General features: G+C 37.7%; 3 protein-coding genes across 3 annotated transcripts; all 3 read left to right on the forward strand.

Moving 5' to 3' along the window:
- The first annotated feature begins 122 nt into the window (after positions 1–122).
- Positions 123–3,789, forward strand: LOC102778447 (uncharacterized). Its single transcript, XM_006801690.3, has 4 exons — positions 123–542; positions 784–875; positions 1,150–1,323; positions 2,255–3,789. Exons 1-4 carry the CDS (start codon positions 452–454, stop codon positions 2,708–2,710), a joined length of 813 nt encoding a protein of 270 aa, XP_006801753.1. The 5' UTR covers positions 123–451; the 3' UTR covers positions 2,711–3,789.
- A 5,385-nt stretch (positions 3,790–9,174) lies between these two features.
- Positions 9,175–15,806, forward strand: LOC148104249 (E3 ubiquitin-protein ligase RNF19B-like). Its single transcript, XM_087836960.1, has 7 exons — positions 9,175–9,202; positions 9,389–9,445; positions 9,740–9,820; positions 10,576–10,679; positions 10,884–10,972; positions 14,290–14,460; positions 14,612–15,806. The coding sequence occupies exons 2-7, from the start codon at positions 9,411–9,413 to the stop codon at positions 15,059–15,061; spliced, it is 930 nt and encodes a 309-aa protein (XP_087693086.1). The 5' UTR covers positions 9,175–9,202; positions 9,389–9,410; the 3' UTR covers positions 15,062–15,806.
- A 681-nt stretch (positions 15,807–16,487) lies between these two features.
- On the forward strand, positions 16,488–19,621 carry LOC148104250 (uncharacterized). The gene is made up of 7 exons (XM_087838309.1): positions 16,488–16,536; positions 17,201–17,309; positions 17,390–17,508; positions 17,714–17,784; positions 17,869–17,994; positions 19,251–19,382; positions 19,463–19,621. Exons 1-7 carry the CDS (start codon positions 16,488–16,490, stop codon positions 19,619–19,621), a joined length of 765 nt encoding a protein of 254 aa, XP_087694435.1.
- The last annotated feature ends 2,113 nt before the right edge of the window (positions 19,622–21,734 follow it).

Raw genomic sequence — 21,734 nt, forward strand, 5'->3', positions numbered from 1 at the left:
GTTTTCCTGCTTCTCCGTCTGCGTAAAAGTGTTTACAAATGTTTATTATGAGGGGGTAATCACCCCCTCATAATAAACATTTGTAAACACCTTTGTTTGTCATGTGACCAGGGAGCGTTTGTTTATCAAATGTTAGCATTAATTGGTGTCTTTTTTTTAAGCCAACGCACGACTGTTTATCACAACGCACAATTAATATTCTATGATAGGCTACTTAAAGCTGTGAGGATTAACTGTACACGTAGTGCGAATATATCAGAGGGGAATGCAAGTCTGTTATCGTGCACCATGTGACTTGTTGTAAGTAGAAACTGAAAGTTAAACGGGCTGCTGAATCTTGGTGCTTTAAAAGAGGAAGACAGAGCAAGATTCTCGGTGCTAATTTCATTTGTAGTATTTAAACCAAGATCAAGTTTGTGGACAGAGAGCAAACCTCCTCGTCTGAACCAGAATGACGACACAAGATCAGGATGACAAGAGCTACGACCCCAACGATACGACGCTGACATTTGTCAACAGGAAGGATGAGCTGGATCCATTATGTAAGAACAAAAAATATGTTTAAAATAAACGGTTTGTACTTTTACCTGTTGTCTGTATACTTGTTATTTTACCAGTTAACCCAACTAAAGCAGTTATATACACGTGTTATGCCGGTGTTAGCTTATGTAAGGAAAATGCTCACATATAATCAGTATTTTGGCAACTCTTCCTATTGGTCAAATACAGACTGTATGTGACGTTGATATGAAACTCGTTGTGTTTTCTCTTTGTTTTGTGCAGCCGGTGATGACAGTCTCGTAGCAGAGATGTCCTGCGGTCATGCCGTCACAGCGGAATCTCTGACCGGATGGTGCCGCAGTCTGCTGGATCAGGTTTCTTTCTGTCTTCATTTTTGTTTTTTTTTCTTTCCAAATTTTGGTCAGTGTTTACTGTAAAATAGAAAACACGTCAAATGAAAACGCCACCCTTAATTTTAAAAACTGTCATCCTGATCTGGTTTGATAGGACTTTGTATGATGAAGCTCTTTGTTGCCAGACAATACTTTGTTTTGTTTCATTTTAAACGTTTTTTTTTTATTATTTTTTAAGTTTCTCACTCTAATGTCTTCCCCATTACGGGTGATTAAACCTTTTGTGTCCCTGCAGGGCCAGTACAAATTTAAGTGCCCTGCTTTAAACGAGGACACCTACAAGATGTGTGGTGAAGTGTGGTCATATCCAGAGGTGCGCAGGCTGGCAGCACTGACAGTTGAAGAGATGGCCTACTTTGAAGAGAAGATTGCCCAGCTGGCAGCCAGAGACTACTGTGAACTGAAAATAGTAAGTCTTCTATAGAGAGTGTCTCTAATCCACTCAGCAATCATGAACAAACAGGCATAAGACAGGAAGACACAGGGCAAGACGACTCAACTTCCCTGCTTGAAAATTTATGTTTAAACTCCCAGAAGTGACATGCACAAGAAGTCGAAGATCCCACAAAGTAGATATAGATGGAAATAAGAAAATGCAAATATTGGTGAATGAGCACAAATTTGGTTTGTAGGGGGAAGCTGGAGTACCTAAAGGGAAACAAGCAAACTCTACACAGAGAGATCCCACCTTTCCAAATTCAAATTCAATTTTTATTCGTCACACGCTCAATTATACACAGAATGACATGTAGTGAAATGCTGTGTAATGTCCAGCCATTAAACTACAATAAAGAAAAGTACAAAATTTACAGATTTTACATTTAGAAATTTACAGTAAAAAATATGTAAATAACAATTTAAGAAAGAAATTATAAGAAGAAATAAATAGAGTGTGTGTAGTGATGTGATGTAGCAGAGTCCAGTTCTACACCTGGTTCAGGGCCCGAGTTGCGGGGGGAAGAATTCATTGTCTCTGTTTTGGCCTTAAGGGAGCGGAAGCGCTTCCCAGATCTCAACAGTGAGAAGAGTCCATTGTTGGGATGGGAGAGGTTCATCATAATCTTCCTGGCTTTGGTCTTGCACCGCTTGATGTAGATGCACAAAAGGTCAGGAAGCTCTGATCGAATGATGCGTTTGGCCGAGAGCACCACTCTTTGGAGATCTTGTCAGGGTGTGGCCTTCTAGCCTTTAAACTCAACTCTCCATACAAAGTTTGTGGGGCTGGGTTTATGCAGGCTTTTCCAGCCCAAGGGACTACAGTTTATCCTAGATATATAGGAAAGCACAACATGTTTTACTTTTCAAATTTTAAACTATTCTTTTCATTTTTCTCACAACAGTGTCCTGGTTGCAAGACCTATGTGGAGAGAGAGGACCTGACTAACCTGAGTGTGAGGTGCACAATCTGTACAGCAGACAACAACAAAGCGTATGAGTTCTGCTGCCAGTGTTTGAGGCCGTGGAAAGGCAGAGCTCCACGAGCAGACCGCTGTGATAATGATGGCTGCGTAAACCACAAACTCGAAGTTCTCAAGAACTGCAAGACTACTGATCTCCCTCAGGTTCGGGGGGTCGATGCCTGTCCCTCAATCCGGGCCTGTCCCACCTGTGGTGAGATAGTGGAGCACGACAAAACAGGCTGCAAGAACATCATCTGTCCTCGCTGTCAGAAAGAGTTCTGCTTTGTGTGTCTGAAACTCACTCCTGTGTGCTTGAGGACAAGTTCGTACTTCATCCCCTGCAGTGATGGTGTGGCTCCCAGACAAACATCAATACCTGTGTGGCGCAGAAAGTAGCAGACAACACAGACTTTATGTAATCTTCTCTCATACCAGACTTTCCTTTAGAATTGAATTGTCATTCTGGTAAAACTTAAACAGAAAGCTTGAGCAGAACCTTGTTTACTTAGTTTAGCTCAGCATATTACCTAGCGTTACCCAATGAATCATAAAATAACATACGCTGCCTATGTGCTTCTGGGAAAGGTTTCTTGACTCTACTTCCGAGTGTTTACACTGCTGTTTTGGTAATTGGTGAACTTGACCTGGTGTATTTTCTTCCCCTTTCTTCAGATTGGACTAGTCTAAAAATGTGATAACGACTTAAACAAAACTATAATATCCATTTTTTACATAATTTGGGAAATCTTTGATCTTCTAACACACCCGACGCGTGCTGTTCAGATAAAATGTGAAGCACTGTAATCTGAAAATACAAGAAGGATATAAGTGGGTATCTTTTACATCACTCACCTTTAACAGGAAGCGTTTCTAACTTCTTTATGAATGTTTCCACAAAGTCTTGAATTATGCTGATGTCCCATTAATTATTTTTATGCCTTTACTTCAGACTGGCAACTTGTCCACTGTGTGACAGCTGCAGCAGGAGCGATTACTTCCAAACGGTTTTTAAAGTTTTATTTAGAGATTTTCAAACTCTTAAAGTGAACTAGATTTGTTTCCATGCATTGTTTTAATCGAAAGCTATTATTGTTAAAAGCAACATTGCTTGCTATGTTGCTTTAGCTGTGCTTGTGTTTATAAGTACCTGAGCAGAAATAAGTCAAATGTCAGCTGCTGATGAAGTCCATGTTTCAAAGAGTTCATATAAAGGGCACACAAAAGCCAGAGAATGTACAATAAAGTCATAATTGTGATTTTTTTAATGGTCTCATATTTTACCCTCTGCTTTCATTATTATTATTAATGTAAAAAATTTGAAGGCAGACCATTTAGCTATTCAACAAAAACAATTTGATTTCATGTCTTTGTTTAATTTGCAAAGTAAAAAAGCTGAAAGAATATCTTCTACGTGGTGACTCCATTATTTTGGCCAGTGGTTGAACGACATGAACCAGACTTACCAATAAAATGCTGCTCACGCATGAATCTGAGTAAATGGCTTGTGGTGCCCTGAATATTTTAATATAAGTTTAGATTTTTTAAATAAAAGTTCTCTTCTTTGAAGTTTAATAATTTAACAATTCATTAACTTGATAACTTAACTTAATAAAAAGTTTATTAATATTAAGTTTAACAATAAAATAAATTTCTGAGTTTTCACTGAAGGAGTTTTACTGTGACTGTAATCCCCCCTATTTCTTTCTGAATTTTGTTGCAAAGGCAATGTTGTGTCACTGATGCAAAGCCCATTTTAACTTACCTATGTCATCGTAGAGCGATATTCTTTTTCACCAGAAGATGGCAGTATTAGTTGGCTGAATGAGTGAACTTGTACAGTAATAAGGGCAGATGTAAAGTAATGGGGGCCTGTTGTTGTAACAGCAAGGGAAACTCTTTGTAAGTTATTATACAGTTACTAAGAGCTCCTAAACAGATACAACACCCCACTAAACCTAAAATAGATCTTCAATGTTTCTGATGGCATCCTTTCTCACCACTTCATCACCCTTGTCTATGTCTCCTCCTGAAGAATCTCCATTAGGTCCCATTTCTCCTCCCATGGAAATATGAATGCCAAAATTAGGTAACACTTTGAAGAGGTGCTGATCTGTGTTCATCTATCAATTTCATTATTGATGGATTTGATTCTTTGCTACAAAAAACTTCTGTCAATTAGGTTTTATTTAAATTAATTCAAAGTTTTTACCTTCATAATAAACAAACAAACAGACTTCAAACTTTAAAAATTTGTGAATAAATCAGATATATTTTGCTCTTTTTGAGAGATCTTCCCAAAGACTTACTCCCATTTATTTTGGTGTTGCACCTTCAAACAGGAGGAAAGGGATGCCGATAAAGGCTAAGTCATACAGTATGAAGGAATTTTACTTAATTTATTTTTTAATTAAACAGTTTTGGGGGATTAAATCAACTCAGTTGAAAAGGCAGGGGTCAGCTTATCTCTTCATTTGCAAATTTGTGCTGCACAGTGCAGAGTTTAGCAGCACAATGTGTTAGAGGTCAGACCTGCTACATTGTTACTGCGACCTGGATCCACACCACTTTAGACTCCTCCATCATGGTCTCTGGGGTTGTGGATGAACATCAGTTTGGTCACCAGAGGTTGCTGTTTTAGATATGATGCTACATATTAATGTTCATGTAAGTGATGACTTAACAGCAATATTTTTTCAGTCTTCATATTTTTCCCTCTGCTTTCATTATTATTTAATAAATTTTTTTCAAAGTATATTTAATAAAGTCAGACCGGCTATTTAACAAGTACAATTTGGCTTCATGTCTTTGTTTATCTCACTCTAACAGGTGAGACTAGAGCTCAGTGCTCAGCCATAGACTGTGTTCCTATGCTCTGACTGGATTATTCACATGTGGTCTGGATTTTGATGGGGTTTCATATATATATATATATATATATATATATATATATATATATATATATATATATATATATATATATATATATATATATATATATATATATATATATATATATATATATATACGGTGGCCCCTAGAGACAAAGCACGTACAAACTCCAAAACACTTGCAAACTCCAAAACACATGCAAACTCCAAAACACATGCAAACTCCAAAACACTTGCAAACTCCAAAACACATGCAAACCCCAAAGCACATGCAAATTCCAAAACACAACGGAAGTGCTCCAGGACGCTAGGGGCAGTGTTGAGCTTTTGTTACCTAGTAACTACACAAGCCAGGATGTACCAATGACCGGATTTGGGGTCTGCAGCCTTTTTTTTTTTTTTTTTTTTTTGGGTCTGCAGCCTTAAAGGCCGCATTTTAAGGCCGATTACGTCACAGCGACACGACGAAGGCTGTCCCAATTCAAAGGCTGCTCGAAATGCGGCCCTCAAATGCGTCCTTAATTTCCCTGAATTTTAAGGATGGGTCGCTGTAGCCTTCATGGCCCAACATATCCCAGATTTCATAGTGCAGCGGCGGTGTGGATAATTTTGCCGAAAAAAACGGCGGAAGTACTGAATATTATGTCACTTATTTATGCGCAAATGTTTTTTATAATGAAGAACATTAAAACATTACTGTTGGCCACATGTCGGGAAAGTTATGTGACATTAGAGATGTTTGTACTAACTTGGTTTTAAAGCCTTTACTCCAAAATATACGCCGTTCAATAGTTGACTTTAATCTTACAGAGAATGTGATGATTTTATGGATAATTAAAGTCAGTCATATATCCACAAACACAACAGGCTGAAAGTCAGTGATGCTGCTCGGTTTGCAGTCCTGAATATCACGGCACAAGCAGGATTCACTGCACTGTTAATGTTAGCTATGTTATATTGCTGCCTCTGTTCGGTGGTGTCGAGCCAAATGGAGTTTAACGTGCGTTTGAACAAGCTGACGGTCCACTCGTTAAGCTGAAAGAAAGATGCTTTAATCACAGCAGTCACACATGTGTCCACTGTACCATCTGGGAACTCTTCTTGTTTCGTAATAACACAATCCTCCTTCTTTTGTGCTGTTTTGTAGCAGTGTATACACCTGAGACTGTCACCTGTCTGCCTGTCCTGCACTCTCTCTCTTTTTCTTTCTCTCTGATTGTGTAATAAAAGTATGAACATGTATTTATAAGTTACACTTGTGTTTGAATCCTGCAGCTTATCACGCATTTGATTTCCATGTGTGACGACTGCAAGTGTCCAGAGTGAGGACAGACTGAGGGACTCACTGCTGCACATCATCTGTGAGGCTTTGCACCCCTGATGATCCACCAGGACTCAGCAGTGTGTGAGGAAGAGGAGGAGGAAGAGCCAGCAGCAGCTGACAGATGGAGAGAATAGACAGACTGTTCCCTGTTTGTGAAGGACTGCTAGGAAAGTTTAACATAACTAATTGTCTGTCCTGAATCAGTCTTATTAGGTAATGTTCAAATAATTTTATCATTCCAGTGTTTTCAGTGTGGGAGAAAGTACTCAGGGCCTTCAAGTTACACACTATGAAAGGAAGAAACAAGTTTAATATTCAGAAACCTAAAGTATGTATCAGCAGCTGAATGGACCTAAAAATAGATGTTTGTTTCAGTTCTATGAATCTTTGAGTATTTTGGATTAGTAGTACTGCTGTGTTTGTTGCATCATATTGCTGTAATTGTTTATATGCTTTATATATTCTGAGGTAAGTTGATCTATAGTGTTACATCATATTCTATAAGGATGTTATGTGTTTGTATACTTTCTGCCCAGTTTGACCCATTTAGCAGAAGTCAGCCTGTTTAAGGCTCTGATATCTATTCTGTATGACTTAAAGCAGTTATGACATGGTCTGATTTTCTCACCCAATAAAGGAATATTCAATATATCAGTCTACTCTTCATTTTATCAGAAACAGTTATCACAGCTTGTACATTTTCTTTTTATAAATATATGTAAGCAATGAGCCAAATTTAGTAATGCCAACATACTGAAGGAACAACATTTGTCTCTTATATATGATACACCTATATATGCACTGTCAAAGATACTTGTCTTTGAGTGAAGATTTAAGGTGATAAGACATATAAATAACTGCAACTTGAATCTGTACTGAGGCTCAGTATTTGACACAGAGTTCATGTTTACTGCTGTAATAGCTAATAATGATTAATATAATAACTATAATATTGGCCATATTATATTTACATTACCAAAGTGATATGACTTTAGTCTCATGAACAACATTAGCTAATTGTTATTTACTAACTAATCTTAAATGACTGTTCAGTACAGAAATGAAGCCCAAAAATCATGTTTTACTGTCCTGTGGTCTCAACCTCAGATACTTATCAAATCACACAAAGCTCTTGTAGAAACAAACAAACAAATGAACAACATATGTTTTCCTTCATTTCTGTCAAACAAAGTTGTATGACACGTTTCCAGCGGTTAGTATCATAGTTGCTAGGCAACCTGGGAAGCGCGACAGAGACAAGACTGTCCCATACAGACAAACTTGCCGTTTATTTTGCAAATCGAGCTCAACACTGCCCCTAGCGTCCTGGAGCACTTCCGTTGTGTTTTGGAATTTGCATGTGCTTTGGAGTTTGCAAGTGTTTTGGAGTTTGCATGTGTTTTGGAGTTTGCAAGTGTTTTGGAGTTTGTACGTGCTTTGTCTCTAGGGGCCACCGTATATATATATATATATATATATATATATATATATATATATATATATATATATATATATCTTTCTTGTCTTGACGTTAGTGGCTTCTATCTCCTCCTTTGGCCAGCTTATTATCCCAGCTGGGTACTTGTAATTTGCTGTAGAGCAGACCTTCCGAAAGTGTGGGGGGAAAAACAAAACGCTTGGACACTGCTAGCACGGGCGCCCACACAAACGCAAAGCAGGAGATGCGCTTTAAACAGCGCTGGGCTGTTTAAATCATGGACAAACAGTATCCCACAGTTGTTTATGTTTTTAAACCTATTTTGCACAGAGAGGCATTTTTTGAAAAATGTATTGATAGCAATGTTGAATATTATTACACAGGAAAAAACAACTACACGTAAAATAATCACACTGTGATGCATTAACTGCTTGTGTATATGTAAGCATGTAAAAACTGCAGATAGTCAGATTAACAGTATATCTGGCATTCTGCAATTCATCTCATGTAAACAATAACGTGTGCACAGCGTGACGTGAAAAAGGCACATACCTTTGACATTGTATGACCAACTCTGTATTCCTCGTCCACACATAAACGCAAAAAAGGAGTTTTAAAAAAATCTCAGTTTTTGGTGATTTGAAACGCCGTTTACCTGTGGATGAAACAGCTGCGTTTTCAAAAATACCCGTGTAGGTGCGGACATAGCGTAAAAGAGTTAGTAGTTTATTTTCTTACTACCTGTAATTTATTGCAGATTACTTGTATTTGCTTAATTGTTTACTAAAGTTTGGGAACCACTGCTGTAGAGGATGAAGACTAAGATTTCTTGCTCGCAGAAGAGTATAATAATGAATTAAAAGTAAGCATTGACGGAGCATCCATAGAAGAGTAAACTACATTATGCATTATGCTGTTGTATTTGTTGATTCATTTATCGATAAGCAGCATTCAAGCGGGTTTTTGCTATAGATTTATTTAATTATTTATATCAGTGAAGTGAATTGTTAACGCAGAAAAAGTAGAAACTCTCTCTTATTCTCTCTGTCTCGCTATGTGTGTGTGTGTGTGTGCATTTAATTTCTATATTTCGGAGCTTTATTTATTTAGCTGTATTTTCTCTGCGTGATTTAAAAAAAAGAAAGAAAGAAAGAAAAAAATTTCCTCTGACTGACTTCCTGTCATGTCACTTCCTCGAGGTTAGTACAGTCGTCGCTTAGCGGTCCTGCTGAGGCGTGGTGAGTACGCGTTAGTGTCCCTGTTTGCACACCAGTTAGGTATTCAAATCTTGCTTTATACACTCATAAGACTTGTGTTATAGTTTTTTTGTTTTTAGTGTAAACTGTTTCTGTCGAGTACAGCACTTTATTGTAACATGCTAAAATTAAACTGCATGCTGTCTGCTGTTCTTCTTCATCCTTTAGGTCTCCAAGTACAGTCGAAGTCATGTGTGAAGCTTTATTGAAGCTTTATTTAAACGGGTACGTGAGCTCACTCTTTGTTTTTAAGTGGTGTATATTTTATTTTTTAATTCGTAACTCCTTTGGTACACACACATATATAATATATAATGGCCACCAATGATAGGTTTCCCTGAGTTAGAATAAAATAAAATAAAAATAAATTGTGACTATGTGATGACAATAAGTTGTCACTATATATGTTTCTCTATATTTCTGTGCGTTTAGGAAGCTTAGTTAGATTTTCTGTGATGGTTCACATTTTGTCCACAGGTTTAAGCAATAACTTACTAAGTTCATCCTTTTTACTTTTAGGTTGCTGTTCCCATACCGGTTGGGAAGTAAAAGAAGAAGGAAAGTACCAGAAACTAAAGCGACACAAGCTGTGCCAAAAGGGTAATTTGTTACGTTTCACTTTTTAAACCTACTCTTGATATTTGCAGTCTTTGCTCCTTTGCTAATTAAATCTGTGTCATCTTATAGAACCTGTGACATAAGGTAGTCCTAATATGGTTATGTATGTCATTGTTAATAGAGTGATCACTGTTATTAAAAGTGTTTTCAATTTAAAAATAATAGGCAATCAAAACTGAAAGCACTTAGTGCACTTAGTGCTTTCAGTTTCATCCAACTGGAAATTCCCTGGATGTTGTTTAAACGGCTCATGATAGCTCACACAACACTGTGAACATGCAGTCGCTTCAGACCCCTTTGTACTTTTACACATTTTGTAGCAGCTTTGTGTAACAATGAAAACTGACATTTTTTTAACATGAGTCAACATTATTCAGCCCGTGATCATAAATGAATACATGTTCGTACATGCACATTCCAGTGCAGAATGCAAGCTCCATAAAGGCGTGGCCGAATGAGTTTGGTGTGGCCTTAAACTCAGCCCCATCATACAGCTTTAACATGAACTAGAATAGCGATTGTGAGAAAGAAATGTAATGGCTCATAAGTACTTTAAATACATCTTTAATACCTTTTAACGTTTTTATTGTATCGAGTCTGGAAAAGACATGGTTCTTGTGACAGGTGATAATGACAGATGCGATTTTAAATCCATATACTACACTAAACTAAACTAACTAAACTAAACATAAGACTAAACCAGACAGTATTCATAGTGTCAGATTTTCTTTCTGTAGAACCCAAATGAGCGCTCCAGGACCGGAGCAGGTGGAGAAGCAATACGATCCACTAGATTCTACCCTAAAGTTCGTCAACAGGCCAGATGATCTGAATCCACTGTGTAAGATTTTTTTTTTTTCACCCACCATGTTGCCCCACAAAAACTGCTACAAATATTTTTTTCTGACAGTCATTACCACACATTATACAACTTCTCCTATTCCTTTTTTAAATTTTTCATGAGCCACGGAGTTTATTATATTTTGGTGCAACCCAGTATATGTAGTGTAACTGATACATCTGTTATTGTCCACTTCTTCCTCAGGTGATGACTCTCTCAGAGCAGAGATGTCCTGTGGCCACGCTGTCACTCCTGAATCTCTAACACGATGGTGTCGCACCCTGCTGGATCAGGTGTGTCATGTCTGTGTAGCAGATAATGTATGTGATGGGGTGGAGCCGAACCTGAATACGTATTCGAAAAGGAACAAATATCGTGTTTTTTATGAATACTTATTTCGAACAAATACTTTAAAAAATATTTGTATTCGGGAACAAGAAAAACTTCATATTAAAAAACTGAGTTTCCTTATGAGACTGCAGTGCATGACCGGATGAATGAGTGACGTGTGAAAGGTGACTGACACAGGCTGCTCCACACAGCAACAGAGAAGGCTCAGCTGAGCAATAAAAGACTGAACTGCATCACTATTTTTGTTGAATAGAATTTTTGTACCCTCTGTAATTTAGACAATAGGCTGTTGACAGAGTAACGTTAAAGTTCGGTTTAAAAGGTTAAAACAATGCTTGTGTAGTTGTGTTGAATTGTATGCTCTTGTGGGAGTTGGTACATTTAAGTTACTTGTCTTTTGCAGACAGCAAGATATAGGCTATAGGCCAGTTAACCTTAGCAGAGCTTCCCGTTGTCCTTATTAACGTAGCTAAAACTCCCCACGTGGATTTGGTCAACTAAATAGAAAAGAGTGTGGCTGCTGCTGAGCCATCTCTTGGTCCTCCACCAGCCAAAAAACTTGTTCCAGTTCTGCGTGGAAGCATTTTACATTCAGCGCTGCAGATGAAACCAAAGTGATATGTAATGTGTGCAAAAGTCAAATCAGCAGAGGCAGAGATATCAAACATCTGTCAACATCTGTTATGCATAATCACATGCACTTAAAGCATCTTATTCCTGATACTGTCTGCCAATCCCCCAACAAGCACCAATTCATCATCACAGCCATGTTCTGTCCCTGCAAGTCAGTTTCACTGTCTGTTCAGCGTCCTCCAACAAGGACGGGTGGTGGTGGGGTTCATGATGTTCGCAATGGTATTTTATTAGTTGTTGGTTTTAACCATGAATGAGGCAATGGATGTTATTTTCTTTTCAATGAGGTTCCTTGTTACATGTTCATTGCTGGATTTATGGAAAACCGTCAACTAACATTGCATATCCATAATTATTATAATGGATATAATTAAAGAATAATTACACTATAACATTAATTAGAAGTGTAACGCAAAAAAAATGGATTTTTACGGCTATTTTGAATTTTAATCGAATCGAATACAAATACAAATACCGGTCTGTTATTATAGTTATTATATAATTCCATCTAAAATTTAGTCTTTGGAGTTTTTGGTAAAATCATTTCAGATTGATTTTAACAGCTTTATGTGTTTGTAGCAAAAAGAGGTAAAATTATTGAACTTATAAAATACAAACCGGATTCCAAAAAAGTTGGGACACCAAACAAATTGTGAATAAAAACTGATTGCAATGATGTGGAGATGGCAAATGTTAATATTTTATTCAGAATAGAACGTAGATGACAGATCATATGTTCAATCCGAGAAAATGTATCATTTGAAAGGAAAAATATGTTGATTCACAATTTCACGGTGTCAACAAATCCCAAAAAAGTTGGGACAAGTAGCAATAAGAGGCTGGAAAAAGTAAATTTGAGCATAACGAAGAGCTGGAAGACCAATTAACAGTAATTAGGTTAATTGGCAACATGATTGGGTATAAAAAGAGTTTCTCAGAGTGGCAGTGTCTCTCAGAAGCCAAGATGGGTAGAGGATCACCAATTCCCACAATGTTGCGCAGAAAGATAGTGGAGCAATATTATCATCAACTGTGCATAACATCATCCGAAGATTCAGAGAATCTGGAACAATCTCTGTGCGTAAGGGTCAAGGGCGTAAACCCATACTGGATGCCCGTGATCTCCGGGCCCTTAAACGACACTGCACCACAAACAGGAATGCTACTGTAAAGGAAATCACAGAATGGGCTCAGGAATACTTCCAGAAACCATTGTCAGTGAACACAATCCACCGTGCCATCCGCCGTTGCCAGCTGAAACTCTACAGTGCAAAGAAGAAGCCATTTCTAAGCAAGATCCACAAGCTCAGGCGTTTTTACTGGGCCAGGGATCATTTAAAATGGAGTGTGGCAAAATGGAAGACTGTTCTGTGGTCAGACGAGTCGCGATTCGAAGTTCTTTTTGGAAATGTGGGACGCCATGTCATCCGGACCAAAGAGGACAAGGACAACCCAAGTTGTTATCAACGCTCAGTTCAGAAGCCTGCATCTCTGATGGTATGGGGTTGCATGAGTGCGTGTGGCATGGGCAGCTTGCATGTCTGGAAAGGCACCATCAATGCAGAAAAATACATTCAGGTTCTAGAAGAACATATGCTCCCATCCAGACGTCATCTCTTCCAGGGAAGACTCTGCATTTTTCAACAAGATAATGCCAGACCACATTCTGCATCAATCACAACATCATTGCTGCGTAGGAGAAGGATCCGGGTACTGAAATGGCCAGTCTGCAGTCCAGATCTTTCACCTACAGAGAAAATTTGGCGCATCATAAAGAGGAAGGTGCGATAAAGGAGGCCCAAGATGATTGAACAGTTAGAGGCCTGTATTAGACAAGAATGGGGAGCATTCCTATTTCTAAACTTGAGAAACTGGTCCCCTCGGTCCCCAGACGTCTGTTGAGTGTTGTAAGAAGAAGGGTAGATGCCACACAGTGGTGAAAATGGCCTTGTCCCAACTTTTTTAGGATTTGTTGACACCATGACATTTTGAATCACCATATTTTTCCCTTAAAATGATAACTTTTCTCAGTTTAAACTTTTGTTCCATGATTTATGTTCTATTCTGAATAAAATATTGACATTTGCCATCTCCACGTCATTGCATTCAGTTTTTATTCACAATTTGTTTAGTGTCCCAGCTTTTTTGGAATCCGCTTTGTACACTGATTTTGTTTAAGTTATCACATGATTGGGTGCCAATAGGTAATCTGCAGAAATGTTTTGGTTTACTGTTTATATGTGTAGCTAAACATGTTGCAGATTTAACAACTATATAAAAACGTAAAAGAATGAACGTACAAAAATGCATTAAAAATAAAAGTAGGAGTTTTAAAAACAACAAATTCTAATTAATTATCCATCCATCCATCTTCTTACGCTTTATCCGGGGGAAGGGTCGCGGGGGCAGCAGCCTTTGCAGAGAAGCCCAGACCTCCCTCTCCCCAGCCACCTCCTCTAGCTTATCCGGGGGAACACCAAGGTGACCCAAGCTAGCCGAGAGATATAATCTCTCCAGTGTGTCCTGGGTCTGTCCCGTGCCCTGGACATGCCCAGAACACGTCACCCAGGAGGCACTCAAATTAATTAAATTAACTTTTCTTTTTTAAATTGTAATTTTTTAAAAGGGGAATTACAAATTCAGATGTCCGGCTTTAGTGGAGGGAACCAAGCAGTGTAATACAGAGTGGTCGTACCAGGAGGTGCGCAGACTGGCTGATCTGACTGTGGAGGAAATGCAGCACTTTGAAGAGAGCATGGCCCGTCTGGCTCTTGCAGACCACTGCGAGGTTCAGGAAGTAAGTGACCCAGTTATTTATGTTTTAATTTGTTTTTCCTTTTTAATGTTTACAGCTTCTTGATTTCAGTGAAATCCAGTGGACTCAATATTTTTTTAATATTGTGGTTGGGTTTCTCTTAAAAATGTCCCTTCATTTGTTTCCACATCAGTGCCCACAGTGCAAGACAAGTGTGGAGAGGATGGATCTGTCTAACCTGTGTGTCCAGTGTGTCGAATGCACAGCTGTTCAGAAGAAGAAATTCTACTTCTGCTGGCAGTGTCTGAAACCATGGAAGGGTTCAGGCCCTCGATCTGATCGCTGTGACAACGACGGCTGTGAAAACAAGGACCTGCAACTTTTGCAGACATGTAAAACCATTGATCTGCCTGACGTAAAGGGCGTCACCAGCTGCCCTGCCATCAGACTCTGTCCTACATGTGGCCTGAGGGTGGAGCATAACAGAAAACACTGTAAAAATATCAAATGTCCTCGCTGCAAAATGGAGTTCTGTTTTGTCTGCCTGAAACTAAAGCGTGAATGTTCCAGTTCACCATATGAAATCTGCCCCAGTGGGGTCGCGCCAAGGCAGACCTCCATCCCTGTGTGGAGGAAAACATGAAAACAAGAATGAAGTGTATGTGTAACTCGGGTTCTTTCGTCTTTTGGTTTCTCTGTCTTCCTTTTTCATTATTGGACTCTACTGGGCTAGCTTTGGATGAGCTTGCTTAAAAAAGAAAGTTCTAGAGGTCAACTTGTCTTTGAATACAGTTTTTAACCATCAATATTTTTGGTAACCTTTCTTTAGCTGAGGAAAAAGATGGACGGGTTTATGTCACTTTGATTTTCTTGATCTCTCAGTATGTTTATGAGAGATAAGTGAGTGTCTGATATTCACAGGCAAGAACCAGACTGTGGGGTCTGCAGATATCTGGTATTTTTATGGTGATTAAAGTTGCTGTAAGACCAAGAGTCTGACAGACACCATCTCAACATGTGATTGTCACTGCTGCTCCTTCTGATGCCTCATGATATCTGATACTTCTTTTGCTTTAAGGTGTTTACGGTGTCCACAGGAAATGAAATCTCATTACTATACAAATCCTGTAAATCTCACCACTGGCAGCCTCAGATTCTTTGGCATAAAAACATCTAAAGTGCACTTCTACGTTTTTAATTGTCCTCACAGTCTCGAAAACATTTTCACAAGATGGGCTAAGTGCTAGAAAGTGATAAGTGATAGAAACAGTATGAAAATGACAAAGTGCAAAGATGAATGAGGAAAACCACTATCCAGACCCTTGTGTAAGCTTTTTAAATTGCAATTATCCTTTATAATATTCACATTTGAAACATACAGTTTCTGACATTGCATAAAATAAATCTATTATACTAAATGTCTGTGTCTTATGGTTCTTTGTCTTAAGATTGTTGGGGTTTTGTCTGTTTTTTTGGTATTAATATAGGGTCTTTACCTTGCAATATAAAGCTTCTTGAAGACTGTTGTTGTGATTTGGCGCTATATAAATAAAACTGAGTTGAACTGAATCTGAATAAATATTAAGATATAAGATGTGCAAAAAATATTTTTAAAGTTTTGGTGATGTGTAGCCTGCTGTAGTCATGAACCTCCAGGTTAGAGCAACAGCTGATGTCAGCTATTGTTGGGAACAGAAATACTGAGAACAGAACAGTTTGGGAAGAAAAGAAAGCTGCTGAGTTTGCACCTGTAGAATAGGAAACTGACAGAAATGCGACACATTTTTAACAATTAACATTTCCGACATGACTTGAACTCATCACTGATCCGGGAGAAGTGAAAGAGAAAGCGATAGTCGGAGTGTTTTTAACTGCACGGGAGATTGAGATACCCTAATGCTCGTATAGTGGATGAAATATTTTATTAACAAGTATCTGAAGAAATGTCTTAAAACTGTGTTGAAGGTAGGCCTGCATCTTTGGCTTACTTTGATTTCATTTCAAAAATAATCGCGTTTGTTTCTGCCTCCAACAACAATTTCTTTGTAGATCGTCAGAGGGGGCAGAAAATGCGTTTATTTGGTCGACGGGGTTTCAAGAACATCTTTACCTCTGTGGGTAAGATTTGTAGTCCCGAGGCCTTTTTTTTAATTTATTGGTCTTCTGTGTGTTCTCTATAGAAAGTTTTTCCTACGCTCTTCAGACGCCTTTAAATTCAGCCTGGAAACGCTGTTGAAAGAGGAACTGTCCTTTACTCAGAGCGTCTTCAATTGAGCTGCTTTATTATTAAGAGTTTACTGAGATATGATGAGAATTTATACACCTTGCGCCATTTGTAAGGACGTGCCTTTCTTAACCTGCTAGGTACCTGACAAGGAATGTCAATGTCAATTTGTAAATGTCGGTGTTTTCTATACACACTTACGAGCAACAAAGTTAACCAAAATGCATTACAAGTTAATTAATGAACAATAGAAACTAAATACAGTAAAATGAAACGTGAGAAGGCGCAAATACATTATATTGTGACAACATAAACAAAAAAATCTGATGGTACTTAAACGGAACTCGAATGAAAAGCCACTGTTAAAAAAATGAGTTTTAATTAATTCTATTATTTAAAAATTATTCTTGGTATTATATGTTACCAAATGTAGATCAAATCATTGACTTCAATGGACTGTAGAAAAGACGCAAAAGGGAACGAGCTATTTTCTGATGACCTTCTGTCTGTGCTGGCAGTTTATGATGCACACTCATGTTCTTATTCTGCAATTTACAGAAGCTAATAATAAATACCATGGGCTGGTAAACCAAGGTGCGACGTGTTACCTGAACAGTGTGCTGCAGGTGCTGTTTATGACCGAAGACTTCAGAGAAGCTGTGAAAAGGTTTCTTATTGTCACATATGTACATTTAATGGGGTCTATGGTTCATTTTTATTACTTATGGGGACTTTGTCTTTGTTTAGGTCCTGCAAACAAAATGCTGGCATTGGGCTTCTTGGTGCCCTTACAGACTTGTTTGATAATTTACAGAAACATACAGCAAACACACACAAAATAATAACCCAGCTGGGCATCAACAGAGGTACAGTATGATAACACACAGAGAACAAAACCTTTGAATAATGTTTTTGATGTTTCATGTTTTTGAGAAACTTGATCAGTTTACACAACATTTTGAGGGTTTATGATTGGCATTTTTGATTGTAGTGAATAATTATGTGGTTATATATTTTTTTTAATTAATGAATATGTTTGTTAAAGACATGCACATATATTTCTCCACCCAGTGTATGAACAGCGAGATGCTGCTGAATGCATCGAGAAGATTTTAACAATGACCAGTCCCGAGGCATCACAGGTAAGGTCTTTGTCAATATCAAATGGAATCGTTTGGTTTGAAAATAACACTTAATAATATGTTTTTGTTCATTTATGTTTTCAGATCTTCTACGGTCTGTTAGCAAACCAAATCACCTGCTCTAAAGGTCATAAAGAGACTGACAGGGATGCACCATTTTGGCATCTTCCTCTGTCATTGGTGGATTTTTACAATCAAGACTACAGTGTAGTAAGTACATAAACTTCTCAGCATGTTTCTGTTTTCAGGACTCACAGCTGCAACAAGTTCACATAATATTGCCAGTAACATATCTGTGTTATTCTATCATTTTCCTTAATAAACACTTTTGTTTGATTGGGAACTATGTATCTACTTTGAGGACACATAAAAATCAGATGATCCCTTAGATCCTGCTTGAGTCAAAACATATTAATCATTATTATTTCTGAAAATGTTTATTTTTTAAAAAATATATTTCTTATTACTTTCAATGCATTACAAAACAAACATAACACAGTTGACTTATAGTCTCATGAGTCATGTAAATATTCTAAGTCAGAAAATGCAACAAATGGATCTTTTAGTGAGAAATTATAAGAAAAGGTAAACCTAATCCAATGTTTTGTAGAAAAACAAAATTGAGTTTTTGGTGTGATTTTTGTTTGTTTTGTGGAAAATGGGTTAGCGAGTGGTGGCTGAAGGTTTTAATGGCTATCATCCAAACTTGATGACCATGGCAAAATACTAGCAACCAAAGGAATTGCAAGGAGTTTTTTTGGTTTAGCATCTTTATGACCAGTTTCACCCAGTGACTGCCAGCAACCACTCGCTAACTGGGAATACACACTTTCCAACACTTATCAAGTATGTGAGCCTGTGTTACTGAGGTCTTAGAGAGTTCATCTCCGAATACTACAAAAAAATGTTGAAGCTTAACCAAGATTAGGTGAAATTTTACATACTGGATCTAAATCCCACTGAGGTGAACTGCCAGTAAATTGAAGTCCCTACAGTTTGTCTTCAGATCTGTCCAATACCTTTTTTTCTTTTTCTGACACATCTAATCAACTCTACAGTCCAAATCCTGAGTTCACTGATATGTGTTCATGGATGTTAGAATTTTGGTTTGTTTTTACTGTTTATATCTCTCTTCAAAAGACAATATTATGTCTTTTAAAGCGGTCATGATTTATTAATGTTAGCATGCCCTTCTTGAGAAAACCTTTGTGAACACTGAGCTTTTCGGCACATCTTTATCAAAGCTGCTTCTGAGTTAGTTTTAATTTTTCAGGTGAACAGCATTGAGGAGTTTTTCAGACCTACATGTCTAAATGGAGAACACCAGATGTACTGTGACCGCTGCGGTCACAAAGTTGATGCTACTATTGTAAATGAAGAATTTTTTGTGATTTCTGAACATTGATATTGATTTAATAAAATTATAACAAAATGGCACACATTAATAACCCATATTTTTCACTCAGACAGATGTAATAAAACATCACCCAGATGTTTTGATTCTGCTGCTGAAGAGGTTTGAGTTCAGCTACAGTTACATGTCCTACTTCAAAACCAGCTGTTTTGTGGAGATTCCCTACAGCCTGCAAATACCAGAGGTATTTACAAAGTGTACTTTAATATTTGATCCAATTCATTTTTCTTTCTCACTTTGTTATTTTTTGTCCTCTGTGATCAGAGGGAGGTGTACGAACTGTATGCAGTTGTGGATCATTTTGGTGGTGTGAGAGGTGGCCATTACAGCGCAACAATCAAAACCCAGGATGAAGACAGATGGTATAAGTTTGATGATACCCAGGTCACACCGGTAAGGCTGATCGCGTTTTCTTCAGTGTAATTGAAACACATTCAGAAATTACTGTATTGTATGTTTATGTATAAACATAAAAGAAAAATTCATCATGTTATATTTGTTTGTTTTTTTTCCTTCATAGCTTGATTACCAACCATTCCAGGAGAAGTAGGTTTTTGTCTTTCTTCTTGTCCTTGCTATAGATTAATTTGCAAATATATCAATATTTAAAGTTTATTTAAACACACATGTAATATAGATGAATGTACAGTACAGTAGTATGGAGTATTTTACACCAAACTCTAATCACAAGTGCGAATTGTATTTTTCAAAATTGTTTTAAGGTTTTTTTAAGTTGTGTTTTGTCTTTTTTCTATTTCTTCTTCTAGATCCCAGAGTGCATATCTTTTATTTTACAGAAAGGCAAAAAGCAAGAGTCATAATTGTTACCACAGGCATCTGTTTCTTTATATTTTACTTTATTTGATTATGTATTTTATTATTCATGCTGTAGATAGTTAAAACAGGCAGGTTTTCCACCTGCAATCAGTGGCAAATATGACCAGAGAGAAGACGCTTATGAGAAAGCAAAGTCAGTTATCACACTGCAGAGTCATAATACACACAAAAATGATGGACAAGTATAATTACAGTGATTATTAGTGTTGGATCTGAACTCTGCTGTAAATGAGATTACCCAGTAAATGAAGGTTTTTCAGGACACTTGGGGGGGAAATGGACACAAAGAAATTGTCCGGCATCATGAAAATTCAGGAGTGAAGTCAGTGACAGAGATGCAGCTGTGATAATCCAATAGACAGGTTGAGATTAGCGACGGAGAAGACAAACATGCAACAACTGAGGATGGACATCAAAAACAAGCGAATTAAATTTCAGGATTTGCTTGCATGCTGTGATCATTGCCCTGTTGCATACCTGACAGACAACCTCTTTTTTGTGTGTGTGTTTTATATTTAAAATAAATTCCACAATTTTAAATCTAATTTATTTTTTTATTTATTTCAAATTGATCTGAGGTGTGTGCGCATTACTTCCACAGCCAATCAGGTGTCCTAAACTTTTGAAGTAATACTATTTTATTTAATATTTTAAAATGCAGTATTGAGAGATGATTTGAAAATAATGAAGGAAACATTAACAAATAAACTGTTTAAATGAAGTAAGCAAAAGTGTGGAAAAAGGGCAAAGCACAAGAGAAATCATGACTGAAACTGTTATTTTACAAGACTGGGAAAGGAAATTCTGCTCCCTTCTTTCTCATTTTTTTAAACTGATGCTTCAGCTTTTTTTTATTATAATATTATTTTTGGTTTGAAGAGCAAGAGAATCGATCAGCTTTAATTACACAGATGTTTGTTATAAATTAAAATGATTTTTTTAATTGCTTGATTCTTTAACAGAAACCCCTGGGCGGACACTCCTACAATTTCTTCTCGGACCAACTGTAACGCACATAATTTCCTTAGTGATTAATAAAGTATTCTGATTATGATTCTGATAGTTTCAGGATACACGATCTGCCATTATCCAATGACACATCCGCCTACCTGTATCTTTTGCTCGTTCCTCCTCTTCTTTTCTCTTTTTTTCTACACTGAGCGCCTGAACTTTTCTTGTCCATCTTCCATTGGTCTTAATTTTGGACTCCAGTATTAACACCCATCCCCCAACCCGAGGATCACCACAACGAGCCCGTGTTATTATTAGATGCTGCTCCAGCCAGCCAGAGAGTCCCCCGCCGCCCCGCCCGGTGCCTATTCCATCCCCAAAATGCGCTGGCTGATGTCGGGGCAACATGAGTACGGGCAACTTTTTTTTTTTTTGCCGACTGATGCCCGTGATGCCGCCCCCACCACGATGTCCGGCCCCACCACGATGTTCGGCCATGTCGCCCATATCAAAAACCGCTACTGGACAGCTGTGTTTATCTTATTTTTAACTAATTTGTGTTTTAGTGAGAACCTAGAAAAAATAATTTTCCTGTTGCCACTAGGTGGAGCTGTGCACCGAATAATGTGTGATATAAGCCGATACAGACACTTTATTAGGTACACCTTCCTAGTAAAGGCTTACACCTCCTTTTCAGAACTGCGTTAATTTTTCGTGGTATAGATTCAGCAAGGTGCTCAGAGATTTT

This window comes from Neolamprologus brichardi, chromosome 3 (assembly GCF_056152115.1).
Source record: "Neolamprologus brichardi isolate AB-2024 chromosome 3, ASM5615211v1, whole genome shotgun sequence".
NCBI classification, from domain to species: domain Eukaryota; kingdom Metazoa; phylum Chordata; class Actinopteri; order Cichliformes; family Cichlidae; genus Neolamprologus; species Neolamprologus brichardi.